This window comes from Bos mutus, chromosome 12, assembly GCF_027580195.1.
Source record: "Bos mutus isolate GX-2022 chromosome 12, NWIPB_WYAK_1.1, whole genome shotgun sequence".
NCBI classification, from domain to species: domain Eukaryota; kingdom Metazoa; phylum Chordata; class Mammalia; order Artiodactyla; family Bovidae; genus Bos; species Bos mutus.
Genome location: NC_091628.1, coordinates 23,120,059 through 23,140,581, shown reverse-complemented (window position 1 = coordinate 23,140,581; position 20,523 = coordinate 23,120,059). Strand labels below are relative to the sequence as shown.

The 20,523-nt window shown below is 42.8% G+C and overlaps 1 protein-coding gene across 2 annotated transcripts in view; it reads right to left on the bottom strand.

Annotated features, from left to right (window-relative positions):
- Positions 1–1,681: 1,681 nt before the first annotated feature.
- The window catches only part of PROSER1 (proline and serine rich 1), a 31,747-nt gene continuing 12,905 nt past the window's right edge, over positions 1,682–20,523 (bottom strand). For both annotated transcript variants that reach the window (XM_070380385.1, XM_070380384.1), the window contains 8 exons: positions 19,943–20,053; positions 18,350–18,433; positions 14,712–14,790; positions 13,989–14,084; positions 9,607–9,651; positions 4,510–6,184; positions 3,686–3,836; positions 1,682–3,085 (listed from right to left, as the gene is read on the bottom strand). In XM_070380385.1, coding sequence (XP_070236486.1) covers positions 2,963–3,085; positions 3,686–3,836; positions 4,510–6,184; positions 9,607–9,651; positions 13,989–14,084; positions 14,712–14,790; positions 18,350–18,433; positions 19,943–20,053 — 2,364 coding nt within the window. In that variant the 3' untranslated portion in view covers positions 1,682–2,962. The remainder of the gene's footprint in view (positions 3,086–3,685; positions 3,837–4,509; positions 6,185–9,606; positions 9,652–13,988; positions 14,085–14,711; positions 14,791–18,349; positions 18,434–19,942; positions 20,054–20,523) is intronic.

The window sequence follows — 20,523 nt, the reverse complement described above, 5'->3', positions numbered from 1 at the left end:
TTATTTGGCTGCCCCAGGTCTTAGTTGTAGCCCTTGGGGTTGTCAGTCTTCACTGAGACACGCCAGATCTTTAGTTGTGGCATCTGGGATCTAGTTCCCTGACCAGGGATCAAACCTGCTCCTGCACTGGGAGTGTGGGAGCCACGAACCACCAGGAAGTCTCACACTTTTAGCTCTATGTTACTTTATCCTTGCTCTCCTCATGTAAATGCAACTTGATCGTGGTGTATCATATTGTTTAAGAATAATGCTCTGTATATGTAGCTCATGGGGCTTCCCTGCTGGTTCAGACGGTAAAGAGTCTGCCTGCAATGTGGGAGACTTGGGTTCAATTCCTGGGTCCAGAAGATCCCCTGGAGAAGGAAATGGCAACCCACTCCAGATTCTTGCCTGGGAAATCCCATGGACGGAGGAGCCTGGCAGGCAGTCCACGGGATCACAGAGTCGTACACGACTGAGCGACTTCACTTTCTTCTTCATTATGTAGCACGTATTTCGTTTTGATGTTTTACTCTCTTCTTGAAAAAGGTTGACTTACATTTTTCTTTCACACTATTCCAGCCTCAGTTTTTGTTTCAAGGTTATAATGTCTATAAGAACGTGTTGAGGGGTGCTTTTCTATTTTCTTGGAAGAGTCTGTTCAGTTGAACCTGCCTGAAAAATCATCTGAGCCTGCTTCTTTCTGTCTTCACTGTTGTGAAACCAACAGACAGGCAATCAGAGCTAACTAACACCTTGCTGTGTGCTTATTTCTTCCACTTTGCTGTGCTTTCTTTCTGGATGATTTTTTCTTATTCTATTTTCTCCTCCTCACCAATTAGGAGTTAAAAACACAACTTTTAACCCTTATCATAAAATTTTATTGGGCCTAATGTTTAAAAGTTAAACATTTATCATAAAGTCCCTCCTGAGTACAAGGACCCTGGGGATATGTTAACTTTGATCATTTTTCTCAACTTACTTTATATTGTCTATTATTTCATATGTTAGTTGAACCAAATTTGACATTGTTTACTACTATTGTGTTACCTTTAAAAACAAAAAAGGCTCATTAAACTTGATTTGATGTTAAGTCTTCTCTAAAATTCTGGGACACTACTTTATAAAGGCAGATGAGACCCATCTAGCAAGCCAAGTGTAAAGCTTAAGATTAAACTTATGAGGGTTTCCCAGTGGTACTGTGGTAAAGAATCTGCTTGCCAATGCAGGACACACATTATGATCAAACTTCCCAACCCAAGTTTGATCCTTGGGTTGGGAAGACCCCCTGGAGGAAGAAATGGCAATCTACTCCAGTACTCTTGTCTGGAAATATCCATAGACAGAGAAGCCTGGTGGGCTACAGTCCATGGGGTTACCAAGAGTCAGACACTACTGAGTGACTGAGCGCGCGCGCACGCGCGCACACACACACACACACACACACACACACACACACACACACACAGAGTGTAGACTCAAAAAGAACAAATAACAACTTCTAGTCTGTGCTGGAAGATAATTACAGCCATAAATAGTCCGTGTCAAGTGTTAGTTGTGTTTCAACATTCACGTGAGGTGTTAAGTGAGCATCAGTAGTAGACGCTGACTTCCAACTAAATTCAGACAAAAATGTCCTATATGTTAGCTCCAAGACAAAAACTTAAAATACTTATCCAAGCGCTGAATAAAACACATAAAATCTGTTGTATCCATAAAGTTTATTTTAAAAAACTGTTAAAAACTGACCATACAGGAATATTTATTAATATACTTAAAAAGTTTGTTCCCCATGTTGAAGGAAAATACATTAGCAACATCTTCTAGACACCGTCTTTATAAAAGTAAAACTTCTAGATGCTGAAATGTACCACAGTAGATTCTATAGTTCATACTTTTAATCACAGGATTGGAAATCATTCTTGCTACTCCCCCGATCCCCCTGAATGTGGCAGTTATTTTACTTAAATTAATGACATTCAATCATGTTATACTACCACAGGTCCTTAAGTAGAGTACACACTGCATATTTACTAACAGAGCAAAGTCTTCTCTATCTGTTGTCACATCATTATTTTAGATAAGCATTTGATTCTAAGTACAAATAGAAATACTACATCCCATGATTGTAAACATTCACCAAGAGCTTCCAGAGTACAATGAGTAATTAATAGAGGTGGCCCAAGGGTCAGTCCAATGTTCCTCACTCACATTTGGATACTGCTGAGATTAAGAAATATGTTTTGAAGGCAAATTATCACAGGCCTTACTTGTATTTCTGTAAGAAAGTAGTTCTGGATATATATATATATGTTTTTAGTTGAAAACACCTGAAAGTCATTCTAAGGACTATATGAAGCACCATTTTCACTTACCTGAAATACACTGGGTTAAATTCAGCAGTACATGTATGTTTGTTAATGTCAGGGGTTAAAAATAATGGTGGGTCTCAAGTTCCCTTTTGTGGATATATCTGGAATATGGATACTGAGTTCCAGCGATGCTAATAGGAACCACTTAAGCGTATCAAGGGTGGTAACTCCCCCAGGGCCACATGCAACCTGTAAGTCTGAGGCACGACCATTACGTCTGTCAGTGGATGCTGCACAGGCAGAGTTAAGGCTGTATTCGGCTAGAAAGAGTTCAACATCCTCTCTAGTAGTCCCCTACACCGCTCACGTACACCGTTCGAAATGTCATAGGGTGCAGGTGAAAAGTCCCCAAACACTTTTTAAAATACTATTCTCTGTACAATTTGTCATCAGTATATTTACATAGGGGAGTGTTCACACTTAAAAACATTTTTAAAGAACGCAACTGTGTTTTTTTTTTAAACTCTTATCACAGTTTCCCCAGGATCATCCTTAGCCCCATTTCCTGACTTCTGGCCAACTTCACATTTGTCAGACGGTTCACTGCGGTCCTCTGCGGTCCTCGGGCAATTCTGACGTTGCTCTGCAGGAGGACATGCGTTAAAATGTATTCACTGCCACCCACTCTGGGACAGGCCTGGCTGCAGAGAAAATGGTGTTCCTGGTGCTGAAGGGTAACTAGGAAACCCATCCGGCTGAGCTGGGTAGCTTTCCAGAGCTGACGCTGAGTGGACCTGACAGAAAGAAGAACACACAGGTGAGCAGAGTACCAAATTCCATCAGGCCTGTGCTTGCTTTGGCCAGTCCCACTTTTTTCTTTCTTTAAAAGAAAAAAAAAAAAAAAAATGCTGGGGCAAGGTAAGTCTGTTCAGTCTCCTGAAATTTTTAAGAAACATTCAGACTTCTTCAGATGGTAGAGGTGCACAGAAATGCCTTTAAAGTGTTTAACATTCTTTAAAAAAAGAACAGGTTTTCTGGAGAAAATTTGCCTCAATGGTCCACTACTTTAGCTTTAACTAAAGAAGACAAGCTAAAATTTAACTGTTACATCTAAAGATTCTGTATGTAAAAATCTCCAGACTAAGATTTAAAAGTCTCTAAGCAGAAAAAACACACAGATGAATATATTCTACCACCTCTGTTACTCTCCTGAAGGAAAACAAGGATAATTTGTAGATTTGGGAGAGGGAATTAATCATCAAATCTCCAGACATTCTGCTAAGAGCCATTTTGGGTCAGTGCTGGAATACCACTATCTGTATGGCAAGGTTATCACTACAGAAGCTATGTTATACCTATTACCATCCTTATTTGCTCCAGGCAGGGCTGCTCACCTGCTGTAACAATGCTGACTGTGCAGCTGCATTATGCTGCAATTCCTGCAGGGATGACTGTGAGGGATTCTGGGAAAATCCCGGGATGCCTGGGAGGGACAAGAGGCCTGGAAAAACTGAACTGCCTGCAGCTTGAAGTCCAGATGATAAGCTGAAACAGAGAGAACGGGTCAACATGCAAGACAGACATAAAAGCTATTGTTTCTACATCTGTCAAATACTATCTTAAGATGTTAAAAAACATCCTAGACATTCTCTATTGTAAGGAATTAAAAATGTTTCACATAAGTCTTACGCACTGACGTAAAACTTACTTTCCATTATCAAGTCTATTATTCTGAATTCAGTGAGTTTATGTTTTGCTGTTTTGTCAACATAAATCACCAAATGCAAATCTTAAAAGTTATCTGAAAGTGAAAGTGAAGTCACTCAGTCGTGTCCAACTCTTTGTGACCCATGTACTGCACTGGGCCAGGCTCCTCTGTCCATGAGATTCTCTAGGCAAGAATACTGGAGGGGGTTGCCATTTCCTTCTCCAGGGTATCTGCCTGACCCAGGGATCGAACCTGGGTCTCCCGCATTACACTCTTTACCATCTGAGCCACCAGGGAATCCCTGCTGATTATCTGAGCAGGCATTGATAGTTTATACATTTATCTCAAAAAGAAACAGGTTAAGATAAACATTTTAAGCCCTTTTACGTGTCGGCCCAGAAAAAGATAATTTGGGGCCAACAATTCGCTTCTGACTCATTTTAACTTCGAGATCACGCACAATCAGTCGTGCGAAGAACCATCTCCCCTCTCTCCAGACCATGCACGTACCCGGCCTGCGCAACCAGAGCCGAGTTGAAATTGGAACTAAACGCAGAGGCGAAGCCCGGGAGGACGGGCGCTGGAGACGGAGCAGTGGCGGCACCAGTGGCGGGCGGCTGCAGCCCCGGGAAGGCAGGCAGTGAGGGGGCCCCAGGGGCGCTGGAGACGGAGAAGCCGGGGTAGGAGGGTGCCGAGGCCGGCAGTGGGCCCTGTGCCACGGAGAAGAGTGAGGGCACGGCGGCTGGCAGGCTGAGGGGGAAGGCCGCGGCCGCCGAAGCAGGTGTTGGGGCCGAGAGTCCGGGGAGCGCAGGCGCTGCGGAGCCCGGGCCAGGGTGCGGAGGCGCCGCCGAGGTGGAGGCGGGGGCGGCGGGCGCGGAGACCGGGGGGTTGAGGGCTGGGGTGGCGGCCAGGGGGAAGCTGCTGGTCAGAGACGTGAATGGAGGCAGGGCGGTGAAGACTGGGGTGATGGGTGTGGAGGAGCCGTGCGGGGCCAGGGGCAGGGCGGGCAGGGCACTCGAGCCCGTCAGGGGCGCGCTCAGCCCCGGGAGGCCCGGCAGCGCGGGGTTAAGGCAGGATGGCAGGCTGATGGGCACCGAGGCCGCGGGGTATGCCCGGCCCAGGGCCCCGGAAAGGCCCAGCGCGCCCACGGCGGCGGCGGGGGCCGGGCCCTTGAAGGCTGAGGGCGTGGGGCTGGGGCTGGTGGGCTCCGTCTTGACCACCACGGGCAGGGTGGTGACGGCGGGAGTCGTGGGGCCGTGTGGGTGGGCGGCGGAGGAGCCGCAGCCCGCCGCGGCCAGCCCCGAGGAGGCCGAGGAGGGGGCGGCGGGTGTGGGCAGGGCGGGTGGCGTGGAGGCCGCCGCGCTGGCCACGGGTGAGGGCAGCCCGGGGAACAGCGCCAGGCCCGGCGTGGGCACCTGCGGTGGCCCGTAGCCCTTGTTAGGGGCTGAGCCCGGGAGGTCGGCGCCCTGGTTGGCCAGGGAGGAGAGCGAGGCCAGCCCACTGGTCACCGCGGAGGGCAGGGCGGAGGAGCTGATGAGGCTGGTATCGCTGGACGTCAGGAGGCCTTTCAGGGCGGACAGGAGGGGGCTGTTCACAGCCAGGGGACAGGCGACACCGGGAGCCGAGCCCCCGGCGATGACGGAGGGTGTCGGGTTGGACACGCCTTGGGACGCCGGCGTCAGGGTCAAGGGGAGCCCTGCGAAAACCGACGACAGTGAAGCGGAGTTGAGGTTGTTGGTGGCGGCAGCGGTAGAGGCGACGGGGAAGGGGAGGCTGGTGAACGTTTCACTGGAAGCCGGAGTGGCCCGAGGCGCAGCCGTGGCCTGAGGGGCCGGGGCTGGGAGGGTGGGAGGACCCGGCAGGGGAACGAGGCCAGAAAACACGGAAGGAACGGGCGTGGCCGTGGTGCTGTGGACAGAGGTCACTGCGGTGGCCGGCAGCGAAGGCGTCCTGATCACCGTGGGATTCGGCGTCATGGGCTGAGGCGGGTGAATGGCGGAGACCTGCCCCGGGAACACAGGAAGGACGGTATTCGCCAAGTTCATCCCTGGGAGGCTGGCGGTGGCCGACGCTGATGGATGAGTTCCTGCCTTGACGGGGGAAGCCGTAGGAACCGGAGTTGCAGCGGGTGTCGAGGGATTGGAGCCATGCGGGGGAAAGAGTTGACTGGCTGGGGTGGAGAATGCTGCGTTGGAAGAGGAGGAGAGGCAAGAGGTTATCATCACGGCTGAGAGTTCAAATGTTAACTCAAAAGAAAATGGATAAAAGTTTATGTAATATTTAACAGATGTCAAAGAAAAACCAATGACAGGTTTAAGAGGCTACTGCAGTGTACACATTGCTGGATTCCATTTTCACCAGGCAGCCTCGGTTAGATCCTGCAGAGTTCTGGACTCTGATCAGCACAGCCTTCCCGTTCACAGTGAGGAAGCCTTGACAAGTGAGCAAATAAAACTTTCCTTTCCTAGCTTCCCAATTTTAAAAAAATTCAAAGAATTTATTTTGTGATTAGTGTTGGTGTACTCATTCTCTCAGGCTACTTGTCTAGAGCAGTATTACAAGTCATTTCCTCTCTGAAGAGCTGTCAGGACATCATCCCCTCTAGAGGCACACAAGGTGATCGAGTATACTCAGGCCATCTCTGCAGTATTCTTGGTTGCCACTGTGGGAGTTGATTACCAAAATCTCTACAGATTTTCCCCCAAGCACTTTCTCATACTGACTCCTCTTAACCTCTAACTTTACTTGGTTTGTCCTAGGCTTTAGGGGCAAAAGCCATATCAAGTTCATCTTTAGTCTTCACACCTAGCCCAGGGCCTGGCATTTACGTGTTTAGTTAAGTGTTTGCTGCGCTGGATACCTCACGATTACTTCAGCTACAGTTCTCAAACCCACCCAAAGACTTATTCTCAAAACTTCTATAGTACTTCCATTCTGATAAACTCTACAAATAATACAAGCATTTTGGGAATGCCTGGGATTCCCTCCTGAATCGATAAATGAAAACCTTAGCTTCTGATCTTGTTGGTGCCAAATGGAATGCAAGACTTAGGTAGTTAATGTCATAATGACACCTACTGTCCATGCTATATTCACACTGAAGTCTGTTTCAGTTGTAAATAGAGAATGTTCCCTTTGCAGTGATAATCAACTGAAAGACCTTTTCATGGACTAAGACTTCACTTTTTAAATCTACGCATAATAAAGACTCTGGACATAAGGAAGCTGACATGGTCCATAAAGTGATGCACTGTGTTAATTACAGATGGAGAAAGGACCACAGGACAAGAATGGAGGAAGCCCACATCCACGTAATGCATTTGTACTAAGTGATGGCCAAAGGGTGCTGCACTGGGCTGAACAAATTTTACAGCTGTTTTAGACAATCAATATGGGAGGAGAATCGACAAATAGTAAAACATAAATATATAAACATTAAACTCAAAAGATCTGTGAGTAAGTGAAGTCGCTCAGTTGTGTCTGACTCTTTGGGACCCCATGGACTGTAGCCTACCAGGCTTCTCCGTCCATGGGATTTTCCAGGCAAGGGTACTGGAGTGGGGTGCCATTTCCTTCTCCACAAAAGATCTGTAGTTCATACCATATTCATATCATGAGCCGTAATCTAGTTTCAAGAAAATCACTATCATTTTAAATTGAGAGTACATATGAAAATAGGTTTGTAGCTCTGTATTCCATTTGTTTTATAAGAACTAGAAGCACAAGGAATATATGCCTAGTTTCGTGTTTGTAACTAATGTACCAAAAAATGATTTAGGTTAACATTGGGTGGGAAACATCTGGTGGGGAAAACATTTGAGAATTCCCTGTCTTATTTAACTTCATGCTGAGGACCATGTAGTTAATGACAGATGGCAAGGGAAAGCCAAGCTTCCCACAGTGTTCTTTATAGCAACCTCTGCTGGACAGCTTTACGTATAATGACACAAAAGCCACGCACTATTAATCACAGAGCCTGCAGTCAAAGTGGAACAAAACAAAAATGAACCCCCCCACCCCTCAAAACCACACCATGGGAAATAACACTTTCCTTTTGTGGGAAATACCACAAAACACGACGTGTTAGATCCTGTGCTAAGTACTTTACACCCATCATTTCATTTGTCCTCATATAACCCTGACAGGCACTGATATCCCCATTTTAGAGATGGGCAATCCCAGGCTTAGTGTGATTAAGTCATTTGTTAAAAGATCATGCAGCTATTGAGTGGTGTTCAAAGGACATAAAGTTTCAGTTATGAAAGATGAGTGAGTTCTAGAAATTAGCTGTACAACACCATGCCTCCAGTTAACAATACTATACTGTGTACTTAAAAATTGGTTACAAGGGTAGATCTCAATAAGAGATCTTACCACAGTGATATCAATAATGATGATGATAAAAAGGTCATGCAGCTATGAAGTGACAGAACCAAGACTTCAGCAAGGTCTGTCATACTTGTGTTCTTAAGCACTATACTTATTTTGTAATATGGTTCAAAAAGGAAAAACAATCTTAAGTATGCTAACATAACACAGCAAAGGAAAAGCAAAGTGTGCTCTTCCAATAAAGGTGCTGATGATACTTAATCTGTTTATTCTCTTTAAAAACAGATCTATTAACAAAGCTGAGCATAAAGGCTGAAGTTTCCTTAATCTCCCTTTGCTAGAAGCTAAATCAGCTGCTCAAGGTTACAAAACCAGGTGGTACCAGAGCCAGGATCAAATACTATTATGTCCTGACGTCTCACTTAGGGTCTTTTCCTCCCTGCTATGCTACTGCCTTAGAAATTACGAGCTAAAAAGCACTGTTGCCACACATTCTCGGGGAATGGAATTCTCCCAAGATTCCTACCTGTGCACTGCGATGCTCAGATTCATGTGCTACTCTGCTACGTGAGAACTGGTCCCAGGTTTTGTCTCACAGCAGACAGCATCTCTTTCCTGAGCACACATATCCTCCACTGTGGGGAGGGGAAAACGTCACAGAGCCGCTGCCACGTGGAGGCCTTGCCTCACCTTCACCTGCTGGTTGCGCTTCCTGCTCTGCTGCCCCTTCGTCAACTCTTTCTTCTTTCCTTACGTTAAATTACACTACTCTGAATACTTATTGAAATAACTAAGTCTAAAAGATCTATTTGACACAGCATTTGTCAAAAAAGGGTTTTTATCAAAAAGAAATGTTGTTTATATATTTAAGAATATGAGGCTTCGAATATCATACAATGTGAAGTGAATGCAGATATAATGCCACATAGCACTGAGACGGCTTCAAAGTTTTACAAACTGCAACAGAGACATATAATTATTTTTAAATCCAGTTAATATGGATTTCAAAGCTTTCTTAGATGATTCTGTAAGATAGACATTTTATAGATTATATTTTATATATTGCATGCAATGTCTTTAAAATGTACCACCATCAAAATTTCATTTTCTAATAAAATGTATCACTCTTAAAGTCACTTTTAGCAAGCATTGATTAATTAAATTTTTTAACCAGGAACTTTCCCTAAAGCATAAAGATTTCAAATACACTCAAACTCAAATTGATCTCAGTGGAAAACAGAGCAGGCAGCCAGGACAGACATCAAATTTGGTGCTTACCTTGATTCTGTGTAGGTTTTGACTGACTGGAGAGGTCTTCATTCTCTATGAGAAAATAAATAAATAAATAAAAGTTGATTTCCAGCTTTAATCAAATTATTCACCATCATAATAATCAGAGACTGGGGTAAAAGAAAAAAAATCCAGAATATGTTATGTATACTGTGTTAGGAAAAACAATATACGCCTATTAAAAAAAAAGGAAATAAACAAAAATCATAGTAGTAACTATAGGAAGACTGCAAGGATTATGAGCAATTGTTCCCACCACTTCTCCATATCGGGCTTTAAGCAAACACTGTTGTTTTATAGATTCATTTAAGAAGGCTTTTCGGAAAGACGGTGGAAGGCCTGGTGTGCGTCTAGGAGGGAGTGCAGTAGGAGTGCAGACAGGAGCCACTGTCACCGGCTAAGCTGACAAGCACTGCTGGGCAGCATGCCTACAGTGCAGGGGAGGCCTGGAAGGGGAGGTGGGCGCTGAGGGCAGGATCCACTGCCGCCCGAGGGGCCAATCTCACAAGGTGGGTGCGTCACCAAGCAAACAGAGAGAAAGTGGCTCTGTCCACTGCTGTACTCAGTTCTAGAAAAGGCCCCACGCTAGGAGATGTCAGGGGGAACTGCCCGAGCTGAAGCCATGAGACCAACAGCCTAAAGCACACCCTCTCCAGCCCCATGGGAAAGGACCCATCTTACCAAGCCATTATTCAGAGATACAGTGGCAAACAAATGACCTCTCGTGGCTTGTCAGTAACTGCCCAAGAAAGCATCAGTGTGACAGGCGTAAAGTGCAAAAAGGGAACCCACAAGCCCTGACACAGAGAGTAAAAAAGATCAAGCTTGTTTAAGGGACTTGAGTACAAATAAACTTAGACAGTGTCTATCCAGAGATTTAATGGAAGAAAAAGAACTTTAAAATCCTGTAATGCAAATGAAGAATATATACACACATAATATTGTAAGAAAACAAGCAGAGAAGCTGAAGATTTTAGATATAAAAATCTACTCCAAGTTAATAAATGCAAAGAATGGTGAAGATCAGAAATAACACTACTGAAAGCTAAATTACATAGTTGAAATTAAAAGTTCCATTTAAGATGACAAAAAAAAATTTTTTTAAGTACTGAATGACTAGCTAAGAGACTTAGAACAAATACACTGAAAAATAAGAGTACTAGAAGGAGAAAAAAGAGATAAAATATCATTAATTAAAGGAATATAAAGACAAAATTTTCCAAAGCTTTAAAGACTTGAGTTTTCACATCTAAAGGGCTTACAGAGTTCTAGAAAGGATTAACCATAAGATCCACACCTAAATATCCTGGTGAAATATCTGAACTCCAAGACTAAAGACATTTGTGAACTCTAAAGATAAGGAATGTCTTCTTTGTAAGTTTATAGAAAGAGACTAAGGGTCTCATAAAGAAAATTAGTGAGAATTGGGTTTCTCATCTATAATCCTACAGCTCTACCCTTTTTGAAAAAGCTAATTAGAGAAATTTTCTACTAAAAGAAAATTAGAGTGAGTATATGAGGACAGGGCATCAAAGAGAAGTCACAAAGTTAAGAAGCCATGAGTTCAGAGGCACAGAAGGAAAAACGTATTCCATCAAGAGACACAAATTGATGATCAAGGAGAGGCTGTATGGAAGTCAACGGTGGGATGCAGGACAGCTGTTTTTACTTTCTGTACACTGACAACCACTAAGAATATGAAGATGGTCACTAGTGATATTTAAAGATAGAAATTCTAAGTTTGAGTAGGAGCAAGGAAAGAAAAGTTTTTAAAAAATTTTAAAGCAATGTGAATGACTTCAAGTAAACAAAAATAAGAAAAATGAAAAACTTGGATAAAAGAATAATAATGAGCATAAAAATAAAATGGAAGGACTAAGAACAAATATGCAATTTTTATGAATATCTGAAACCCCTATTAAGTCTCTTCCCCACTGGTTTACAAAAATCAGATTCTAGTATATATCATAATATTAAAAATAAAGATACAGGCAAAAGACTTCTGAAAAATGAAAACAAAAAAGAAGTGTGGACCCAATAAGGGTCAATTCCCAATAAGGCTGGGGTGGGTGGGGCGGGGAGGGCAGGCAGCTTACTTATACTCAGTAAAGTATAAGTCAGCTGACATTTTATACCCAGAAGAGACTTTCAAAGAAAAAACTAAAATAGGAAATCAGTAACAAGCAGCTACAAATAAAATATCCATTTATAATTGTAACAAAAAAATTCCTCTAAAATTCCTAGATACAAACCTAAGGCAAAAAACCTATATGAAGAAAACTACAAAATCTTCTTGAAAGCAGCAGAAATTAACACATTGTAAATCACCTATAACTCAAATAAACCTCCCCCACCCCAAAAAACACTTACTGCAAGCAATAACATAAGACCTGGAAAAACACTACCACTTGCCATGATTTAAAGACACACACGTACATATATATATAATTAAATGGTAAAATTTAATATCATAAAAAAGTCATCTCTCCAAATTACTATATAACTATAAATACATAAATTCAACTCTTTTCTAATTGCATAAGGTGATCTTAAAAGTTCACATGGAAGAATCAATTTCCAAAAGTGGGTAAGAAAGATACGAAAATACAGTGAGAGAAAGCTAGCTTTATTAGATGTCAGAATACACTGTAAATCTGCTAATTAAATCAATATAGTATCATCGCAACATAAAGTAACTAGATTGGAACAGAATAAAGAGCCCAGAATTAGAGCCATGTGTGTAAATGAAAACTTAAGATAAATGTATTATTTCAAAGCAGCAGGGAAAACAGATTAGTTAATAAACAGTGCTGGCATGGACGGACCGACTACTGTCTGGAAAAAAAAATTAAGATAACCCTCTACTTCACCCGACATGAAAATGAATTCCAGATGGAGTAGGAATCTTAGAAGACCCAGACTACCTGGCCTACCTACTTAGGGTTAAAAATACCTGACTAAGGTAACATGGTTCCAGCTCTTCTTCCACAACCTCTGTCTGTCTGTCTGTCTACACAAAAATGTAAAACCCTAAGGTTAAAACATACTGTGAATAAGGGCAAGAAATAAAATGACAGATTTTAGAAAAAAGATTTTGCAACTTTAATCAGAGTACTCTTGGCAAACACCAAAACCATTCTGACTAGAAAAAAAGAATTTATTAAACTTTAGTAAGTAACTCTGAATCCTGGGGAAGGGCAAAAGTAAATTAAGACAGAACTTAATTTCAGTTCTAGCCCTACCCTATACACATACAGAAATAAATGGCAAGTAAATGAAAAGCTATACACTTAAAAACAATCATTACAACAGTAATTAGAGAATATAGATGTTGCTGCACTTCTGGGTTGGGGAAGGGTTTCCTAAACAAGACAAAATTCAGGAGAGTCAAATCAAATAGCTGAATGAAATAAACTTTTGTAAAAGACAGACAAAAGAAGGCATCAGCTGAATCAGTCTATCAGATTGGCAAAAGTAAAACAAAAAACCTGTTATCATTCCATTTCAAAAGGGTGTGAGAAATGGTATGCTCATATACCCTCACTGGCTGGTATAAACAGGTGCAGTCTTTTGGGGGAACAATTTGACAAGATAGAAAAAAACATTTACACTTCATATCCTGAGTTCCCAATGGGCCCAAAGGAAAGGCTGGCCTGGAAAGCGTGTGGGCAGGCTCAGCGCTTCTGAGCACCTTCTAACAAGCCTTTCCTCCCCACGGCAGACACAAGGTGCCCTAAGAGCGACGCTCGCCAGGTCAGTGATGCTCTTCCACTGCCTGTCAGCGTCCGACTCAGGAGAAATGGTTCTGTTTCTACGGCCTGGTCATGTTCACACTTACCTCAACATAATAAAGGCCATATGCTACAAACCTACAGCTAACCTCATACTCCATGGTGAAAAGTTGAAACCATTTCCTCTAAGATCGGGAACAAGACAAGGATGTCCACTCTCTCCATTTTTATTCAATATAGTTTCGGAAGTCCTAGCCATGGCAATCAGAGAAGAAAAAGAAGTAAAGGGAATCCCAGTTGGAAAAGAAGTTGTTAAACTGTCACTGATTGCAGATGACATGATACTTACTATACACAGAAGACCCTACATAGATGCTGATCCTAAAGATGCTACCAGAAGATGACCAGAACTCATCAGTGGATTTGGTAAAGCTGCAGGCTACAAAATTAACACACAGAAATCTGTTGCATGTGGACCGAGACCACTCTAGTGGAGCCTGGATGTCACACACTCGGCTCCATCAGCAGGCTTGGGGGCTGTGCTCCCTGTTAGGACAATAACACACCACACATCTGTCCCCCCGAATGTAAGGTGAGAAAGTTATTGCCTTTTAACACCCCATAACAACCTGATTTTACCTGCTGCTACTGGATTAGGAGTATATGGAGGTGGCGGGGGCACTCCTGGAGCTATGACGTTGGCTAACGGTACCAGACCTGCATTGTTATAAGCACCTAAAATAAAAATATAATAGAAAAAAAAAGTACAATTTAGCATCATTCCGAGTTCAAGCTGTATTGACACAGCCACCGACTTTATTTCTAAAACTGTGTCATCTAGTACAGTTGCGTTTTACATGGAGGCTTGGGTGAAGAGTGAGCTCGAATTAGACAAGCAGAGACTTCTATTTCCAGTGCAGGCTCGCTCCAGGCTCAACTCACTGAAGGGCACGGTGGGCAGAACCTGCCAGATGTGTATGATTTGCCTTTTATGTCAAGCACACACACTTGGCCCTTTCAAGTTAAATGCACTAATGATGTCTTTGAATACCAACTATCAAAAAAGGGATTCAAGATGATTTACCCATAAGCAAAAGCTTATATAAATAAGTAACAATGAAAAAAAAATCTACAATTAATTTATCAAAAGGAAAATATCCTAAATGAGATATTAATCCTCTTAGTCCTCTGCACTGTTGTAGACCAATACCCTAGAGTAACCAACTATGGGCAAAGGAAAGCTCAGCATAGCATATTTCATGAGTGCTCCAGATTTCCAGAGTACATATACCAACCTTTACTTTCAACTTAATAAATACAGAGCAAAAAGGAAAAAAAGTGAACTCTGAAAGAGCTCCTTACTTGGTGCAATAGTTGCGTGTGGTCGGCATGGAGGTATCGGGTAAGGAACAGGTTTATGTGGATTGTATGTTGAAGGAGGCTAGAATGAGAGGGGAAAGTACAGCAGTTAGCAGAACATCAAGGAAGCCGTCTCCTGCCAAAACAAAATACAACTTGTCTTTCAAAACATTTAGGTCTAAGACGACAAAACTGCTCCAGCATATCAAATGCCACTGCACTAACAAATAGCACAAAGGAGGGAAATTTCTTTGCTTAATAAATGTGGCTCCTATTAAAGTCCAAAGAGAGATCCTGCCAAAGACTGCTGCTGCTGTTGCTGTCGTTCAGTCGCTCAGTCACGTGCGACTCATTGCGACCCCATGGACTGCGACCCGCTAGGCTTCCCTGTCCTTCACCATCTCCTGGAGTTTGCTCAAACTCAACTCCATTTGGTCTGGTGTAGAGGTGTTAATTTTTTATTTCAGTTGCAGATCATCTCCAACAAAAGGCCAACCTCAGCCTGAACAGCAAATTCTTCTCTGACCCAGTTTAGGTTAATCCAAGGATTCCTGTCTCCTCCCATGGAACACAAAAAACCCACCAAGTTTTGGAGTCTCAGCTACTCAAGGACTTCCCACATCCTCCTGGAAAGTCATCTTGATCGTAACCGCTTTTCTCTTTTTGAAAGAAACAAGCAAGCACTGTTTCCTTTGGCATTTGGCATTCTGACAACTCTGGTAGAATGCAGACTGGAATTATGAATTCAGTAGCTTAGTCTTTTTACGTTTGAATCCACAAATCTTCCATTTTAGAGTGTACAGGACTTAGGTATGAAAGAACATTCAAAGAGCTGGTCTCCAGAGGACCAGAGGTAAGCAAAGCTAGGCCACATGCTGAAACTGTAACTACAGAGATGCAGAGGATGAGAGAGCACACACACCCCCTCGAGGGGGCTGGCACCTACATCTTGGAGCAGACGGGATGCCCTGGAGTGAGGAACCTAGACTCTCTCCAGCACTCTTAATGGCAGCCCTGGATAATGTGCTGGTTCCGTGCAAGGACTATGATCTGTGACTATTTTACTGTAAACAACAGCCACCCAAGTTCTTGTCAGGTGGGCAGCCAGGACTGCAAGGCGGCTGTGTGTTGGCCTCTCATAGTACAATCCTTCAACTCACGAGGTTGTCTTCTCCTGCTCAGTTTATATTCCAATCACTCCCTTGAAAATACGCTCTACCTCCTGGCTCCATTCTCACTTCACTAACACTAATCCAGCCATCATACCTCAACCTTCAGCTCAGTTCAGTTCAGTTCAGTTGCTCAGTCGTGTCTGACTCTTTGCGACCCCATGAATTGCAGCACACCAGGCCATCCTATCCATCACCAACTCCTGGAGTTTACTCAAATTCATGTCTATCAAGTTGGTGATGCCATCCAGCCATCTCATCCTCTGTCGTCCCCTTCTCCTCCTGCCCTCAATCCCTCCCGGCATCAAGGTCTTTTCCAGTGAGTCAACTCTTCACATGAGGTGGCCAAAGTACTGGAGTTTCAGCTTTAGCATCAGCCCTTCCATTGATTACCCAGGACTGGTCTCCTTTAGGATGGACTGGTTGGACCTCCTTGCAGTCCAAGGGACTCTCAAGAGTCTTCTGTAATACCATAGTTCAAAAGCATCAATTCTTCGGTGCTCAGCTTTCTTCACAGTCCAACTCTCACATCCATACATGACCACTGGAAAAACCATAGCCTTGACTAGACGGACCTTTGTTGGCAAAGTAATGTCTCTGCTTTTGAATATGCTATCTATGTTGGTCATAACTTTCCTTCCAAGGAGTAAGCGTCTTTTAATTTCATGGCTGCAATCACCATCTGCAGTGATTTTGGAGCCCAAAAAAATAAAGTCTGACACTGTTTCCCCATCTATTTGCCATGAAGTGGTGGGACCAGATGCCATGATCTTCGTTTTCTTTTTTTTTTTTTTGATCTTCGTTTTCTGAATGTTGAACTTTAAGCCAACTTTTTCAGTCTCCTCTTTCACTTTCATCAAGAGGCTTTTGAGTTCACTTTCTGCCATAAGGGTGGTGTCATCTGCATATCTGAGGTTATTGATATTTCTCCCAGCAATTTTGATTCTAGCTTGTGCTTCTTCCAGCCCAGCGTTTCTCATGATGTACTCTGCATATAAGTTAAATAAGCAGGGTGACAATATACAGCCTTGACGTACTCCTTTTCCTATTTGGAACCAGTCTGTTGTTCCATGTCCAGTTCTGTTGCTTCCTAACCTGCATATAGATTTCTCAAGAGGCAGGTCAGGTGGTCTGGTATTCCCATCTTTTTCACCTCCACTAGCTTTCTTCCTAGTGATGCTTTCTAAGGCCCACTTGACTTCACATTCCAGGATGTCTGGCTCTAGGTCAGTGATCACACCATAGTGATTATCTGGGTCATGAAGATCTTTTTTGTACAGTTCTTCTATGTACTCTTGCCACCTCTTCTTAATATCTTCTGCTTCTGTTAGGTCCCTACCATTTCTGTCCTTTATCGAGCCCATCTTTGCATGAAATTTTCCCTTGGTATCTCTAATTTTCTTGAAGAGATCTCCAGTCTTTCCCATTCTGTTGTTTTCCTCTATTTCTTTGCATTGATCGCTGAGGAAGGCTTTCTTATCTCTCTTTGCTATTCTTTGGAACTCTGCATTCAGATGCTTATATCGTTCCTTTTCTCCTTTGCTTTTCGCTTCTCTTCTTTTCACAGCTATTTGTAAGGCCTCCTCAGACAGCCATTTTGCTTTTTTGCATTTCTTTTCCATGGGGATGGTCTTGATCCCTGTCTCCTGTACAATGTCACAAACCTCCGTCCATAGTTCATCAGGCACTCTGTCTATCAGATCTAGTCCCTTAAATCTATTTCTCACTTCCACTGTATAATCGTAAGGGATTTGATTTAGGTCATACCTGAATGGTCTAGGGTTTTCCCTACTTACTTCAATTTAAGTCTGAATTTGGCAATAAGGAGTTCATGATCTGAGCCACAGTCAGTTCCCGGTCTTGTTTTTGCTGACTGTATAGAGCTTCTCCATCTTTGGCTGTAAAGAATATAATCAATCTGATTTTGGTGTTGACCATCTGGTGATGTCCATGTGTAGAGTCTTCTCTTGTGTTGTTGGAAGAGGGTGTTTGCTATGACCAGTGCGTTCTCTTGGCAAAACTCTATTAGCCTTTGTCCTGCTTCAATCTGTATTTCAAGGCCAAATTTGCCTGTTACTCCAGGTGTTTCTTGACTTCCTACTTTTGCATTCCAGTCCCCTATAATGAAAAGGACATCTCATTTGGGTGTTCTAAAAGGTCTTGTAGGTCAACCTTAGTTAAAGTGAACTCTCTACTCTCCACGTCTCCAAGTGAACTGCTGAATATGGCTGCAGAAAAAAAAACACTAATAGCAGTTCAACTGGTCTACCTTTACAATATGCCATTAATCCTCAAAGGGGCCTTTAACACGGCTAACCAATTGTAGTGTATTTCCCTAGGAACCCATTTACTTTCCTAGAGTTTCTATTGCACTTTAGACTGCCCAACAAAAAATGAAATTTATGCTTTGAATAGACAGAAAACCAGATATAAGCATCAAGACTTGTTCTGTCACTTCTTTTCTAAACATACTGGTTTGGATGGTCCAAGAATCCGTGCGGCTATTCCTTTGCCTTCATTGGAACAGTCCTCACCATCTTTCTTCAAAGGGGTTCCCTATTTCAAAAAAAAGAAAAAGAAGGAAAGATAATTGAGATTAAAAACAAAACAAACCCATACAAACCCCAAAGCAAAAATAAAACAAATCCAGACCCTTGCTGTGCTACCCTGAAGAAAGAACATAACTTGGCAGGAGTGTAAGGATGGAGCACAGCCCCAGTCTTGCTCTGGCTCATGATCCTGATGCAGCCCTCACAACACGTACAGAGGTTCAAGGAAATACACAATACACATGGGGAGACAGAGGAGGAGAAGTATGTTCTAATTTTTTCACTGCACAGTAGGAGCAGCCAGAGACAGCTCCAGTGCTACAGTGTCTGATGCTCAAAGAATCAAAAACAGTACTTATATTACAGTTGAAAATAAGTAATAAGAAATGGTGTTCTCTGTACCTATTAAGTGTGATCGCTTATACTGACCTCACACGAGACTGCTCTAATTAACAGACGAAAATAAGCTGACACCCTATTACAATGTGTCCCCCAACAGTTTGTGTTCTAAGTGGTACATACTAGTTTGGAGCTAGTTTCCAAGGCGGCTCCCAGTGATCCTCAGCTCCTACGTGTCCCTGTGCAGCCCCCTACATGAACAGGACTGACCCATGTAACAAACAGGATGTTCCAGAACTGAGGGCATTTGACTCCCAAGACTGAGCCATAACAGACAACATGGCCTCTGCCGGCCGTCTCCAGGACTACCTGCTCTGATGGAAGTCAGCTGCCGTGTCTAGAGGTATTCGAGCAGCACTATGGAAATGTCCTTATGCTGAGGAACAAAGACCCCCCCCTGCCTGCTAACCTCAACACTAATTTGCTAGGTTCGTGACTCACCTTGGAAGCTCAGGCTCACGCTCCAATCAAGCGATCAGATGACTGCAGCCTCATGAGAAACCCTGAGCCAGAACCAAACAAACTAAACTATTCCTAGATTCCTGGTCCAGAGAAACTGCATGAGACACTAAACGTTTATTGTTTCAATCCACTAAGTTTTAAGGCTATCTGTCACATTGCCATTAAAAATACACCATTCTTTGAAAAAATTATTTCATAAAGAAATCTGAGGAACACTGGGTGACATAAAAATAAGTGTCTTTCTTGTGGGACTTCTCAGAGACTTTATTATGCAATGTGATTCTCCAAAAAGGAGACACTGCATGCAGGATTTCCCAAACACACAAGTGTGAAACTGTTTGAAGAATACTGAGAATCTGAGAAATAGTCCTTTATTACATGTAAATCAGTGCTTCTAAAATACTTGCCAAAACAAGTCAAAACCAAATCACTCTCTTTTCTGTCTAGCTTGTTGTTCTGTATATTTTACAGAAATATTTTAATATAGCTTATGTATGAGCTTTCTTTCAGTGGTAAATCTATGAATTATGTTGCTGACATAGTAAAATTCCTTTACTTCGTAGAAGCATCAACAACTGGCATTTTCTGTAAATACCATAACTGTGTTCAATTTTATACAAAGAAGTTGCACATGGAGCCACACAAGTATGCTTACTGGGAAAATTCCATTGATGCGACTAGGTTTTCCTTTGGGATACGGATTTCCTGGGATTGTTCCACAAGAAGATATCATCGCATGAGGAGCTTTGCAGCCCCCTTTGAAAGCCTGTAACATAACAAAGAGGAGGATTGTTAAAAAACATAAAATAAACTCACAAAATTTAGCATTCTGGATATTGGGAAGCCCTGCTAAATAGGATGGATTAAGGAAGAGCATCACATTCAATCTGTTCATACATCAGTCAGCACTTCCACTGGTGAACATGACTAAAATTAGTAAGTAAAATCACTTCATTTAAATGGAATTATTTAAATGGTAACCGAATGTTTTTATCGTTGCAACTAGTAGACTCCTACCCAAAGACCTCTTGACGATGGATTCTATAAATTGTGTGCAAGGACTAAATACGACTGGGCTGCAGCTCCTGGGGGAACAGTCCATGCCCTCCTCGAGCAGGTTTCTAACCTCTAATCCAGTTTCCACCTGTCAAAATCCTAAGAAATAACTACCTTGAATGACGAATCAAGTTTTCTAGACTTGGACAAGTACAACTTCTCCCACTAATAGAGACTTTA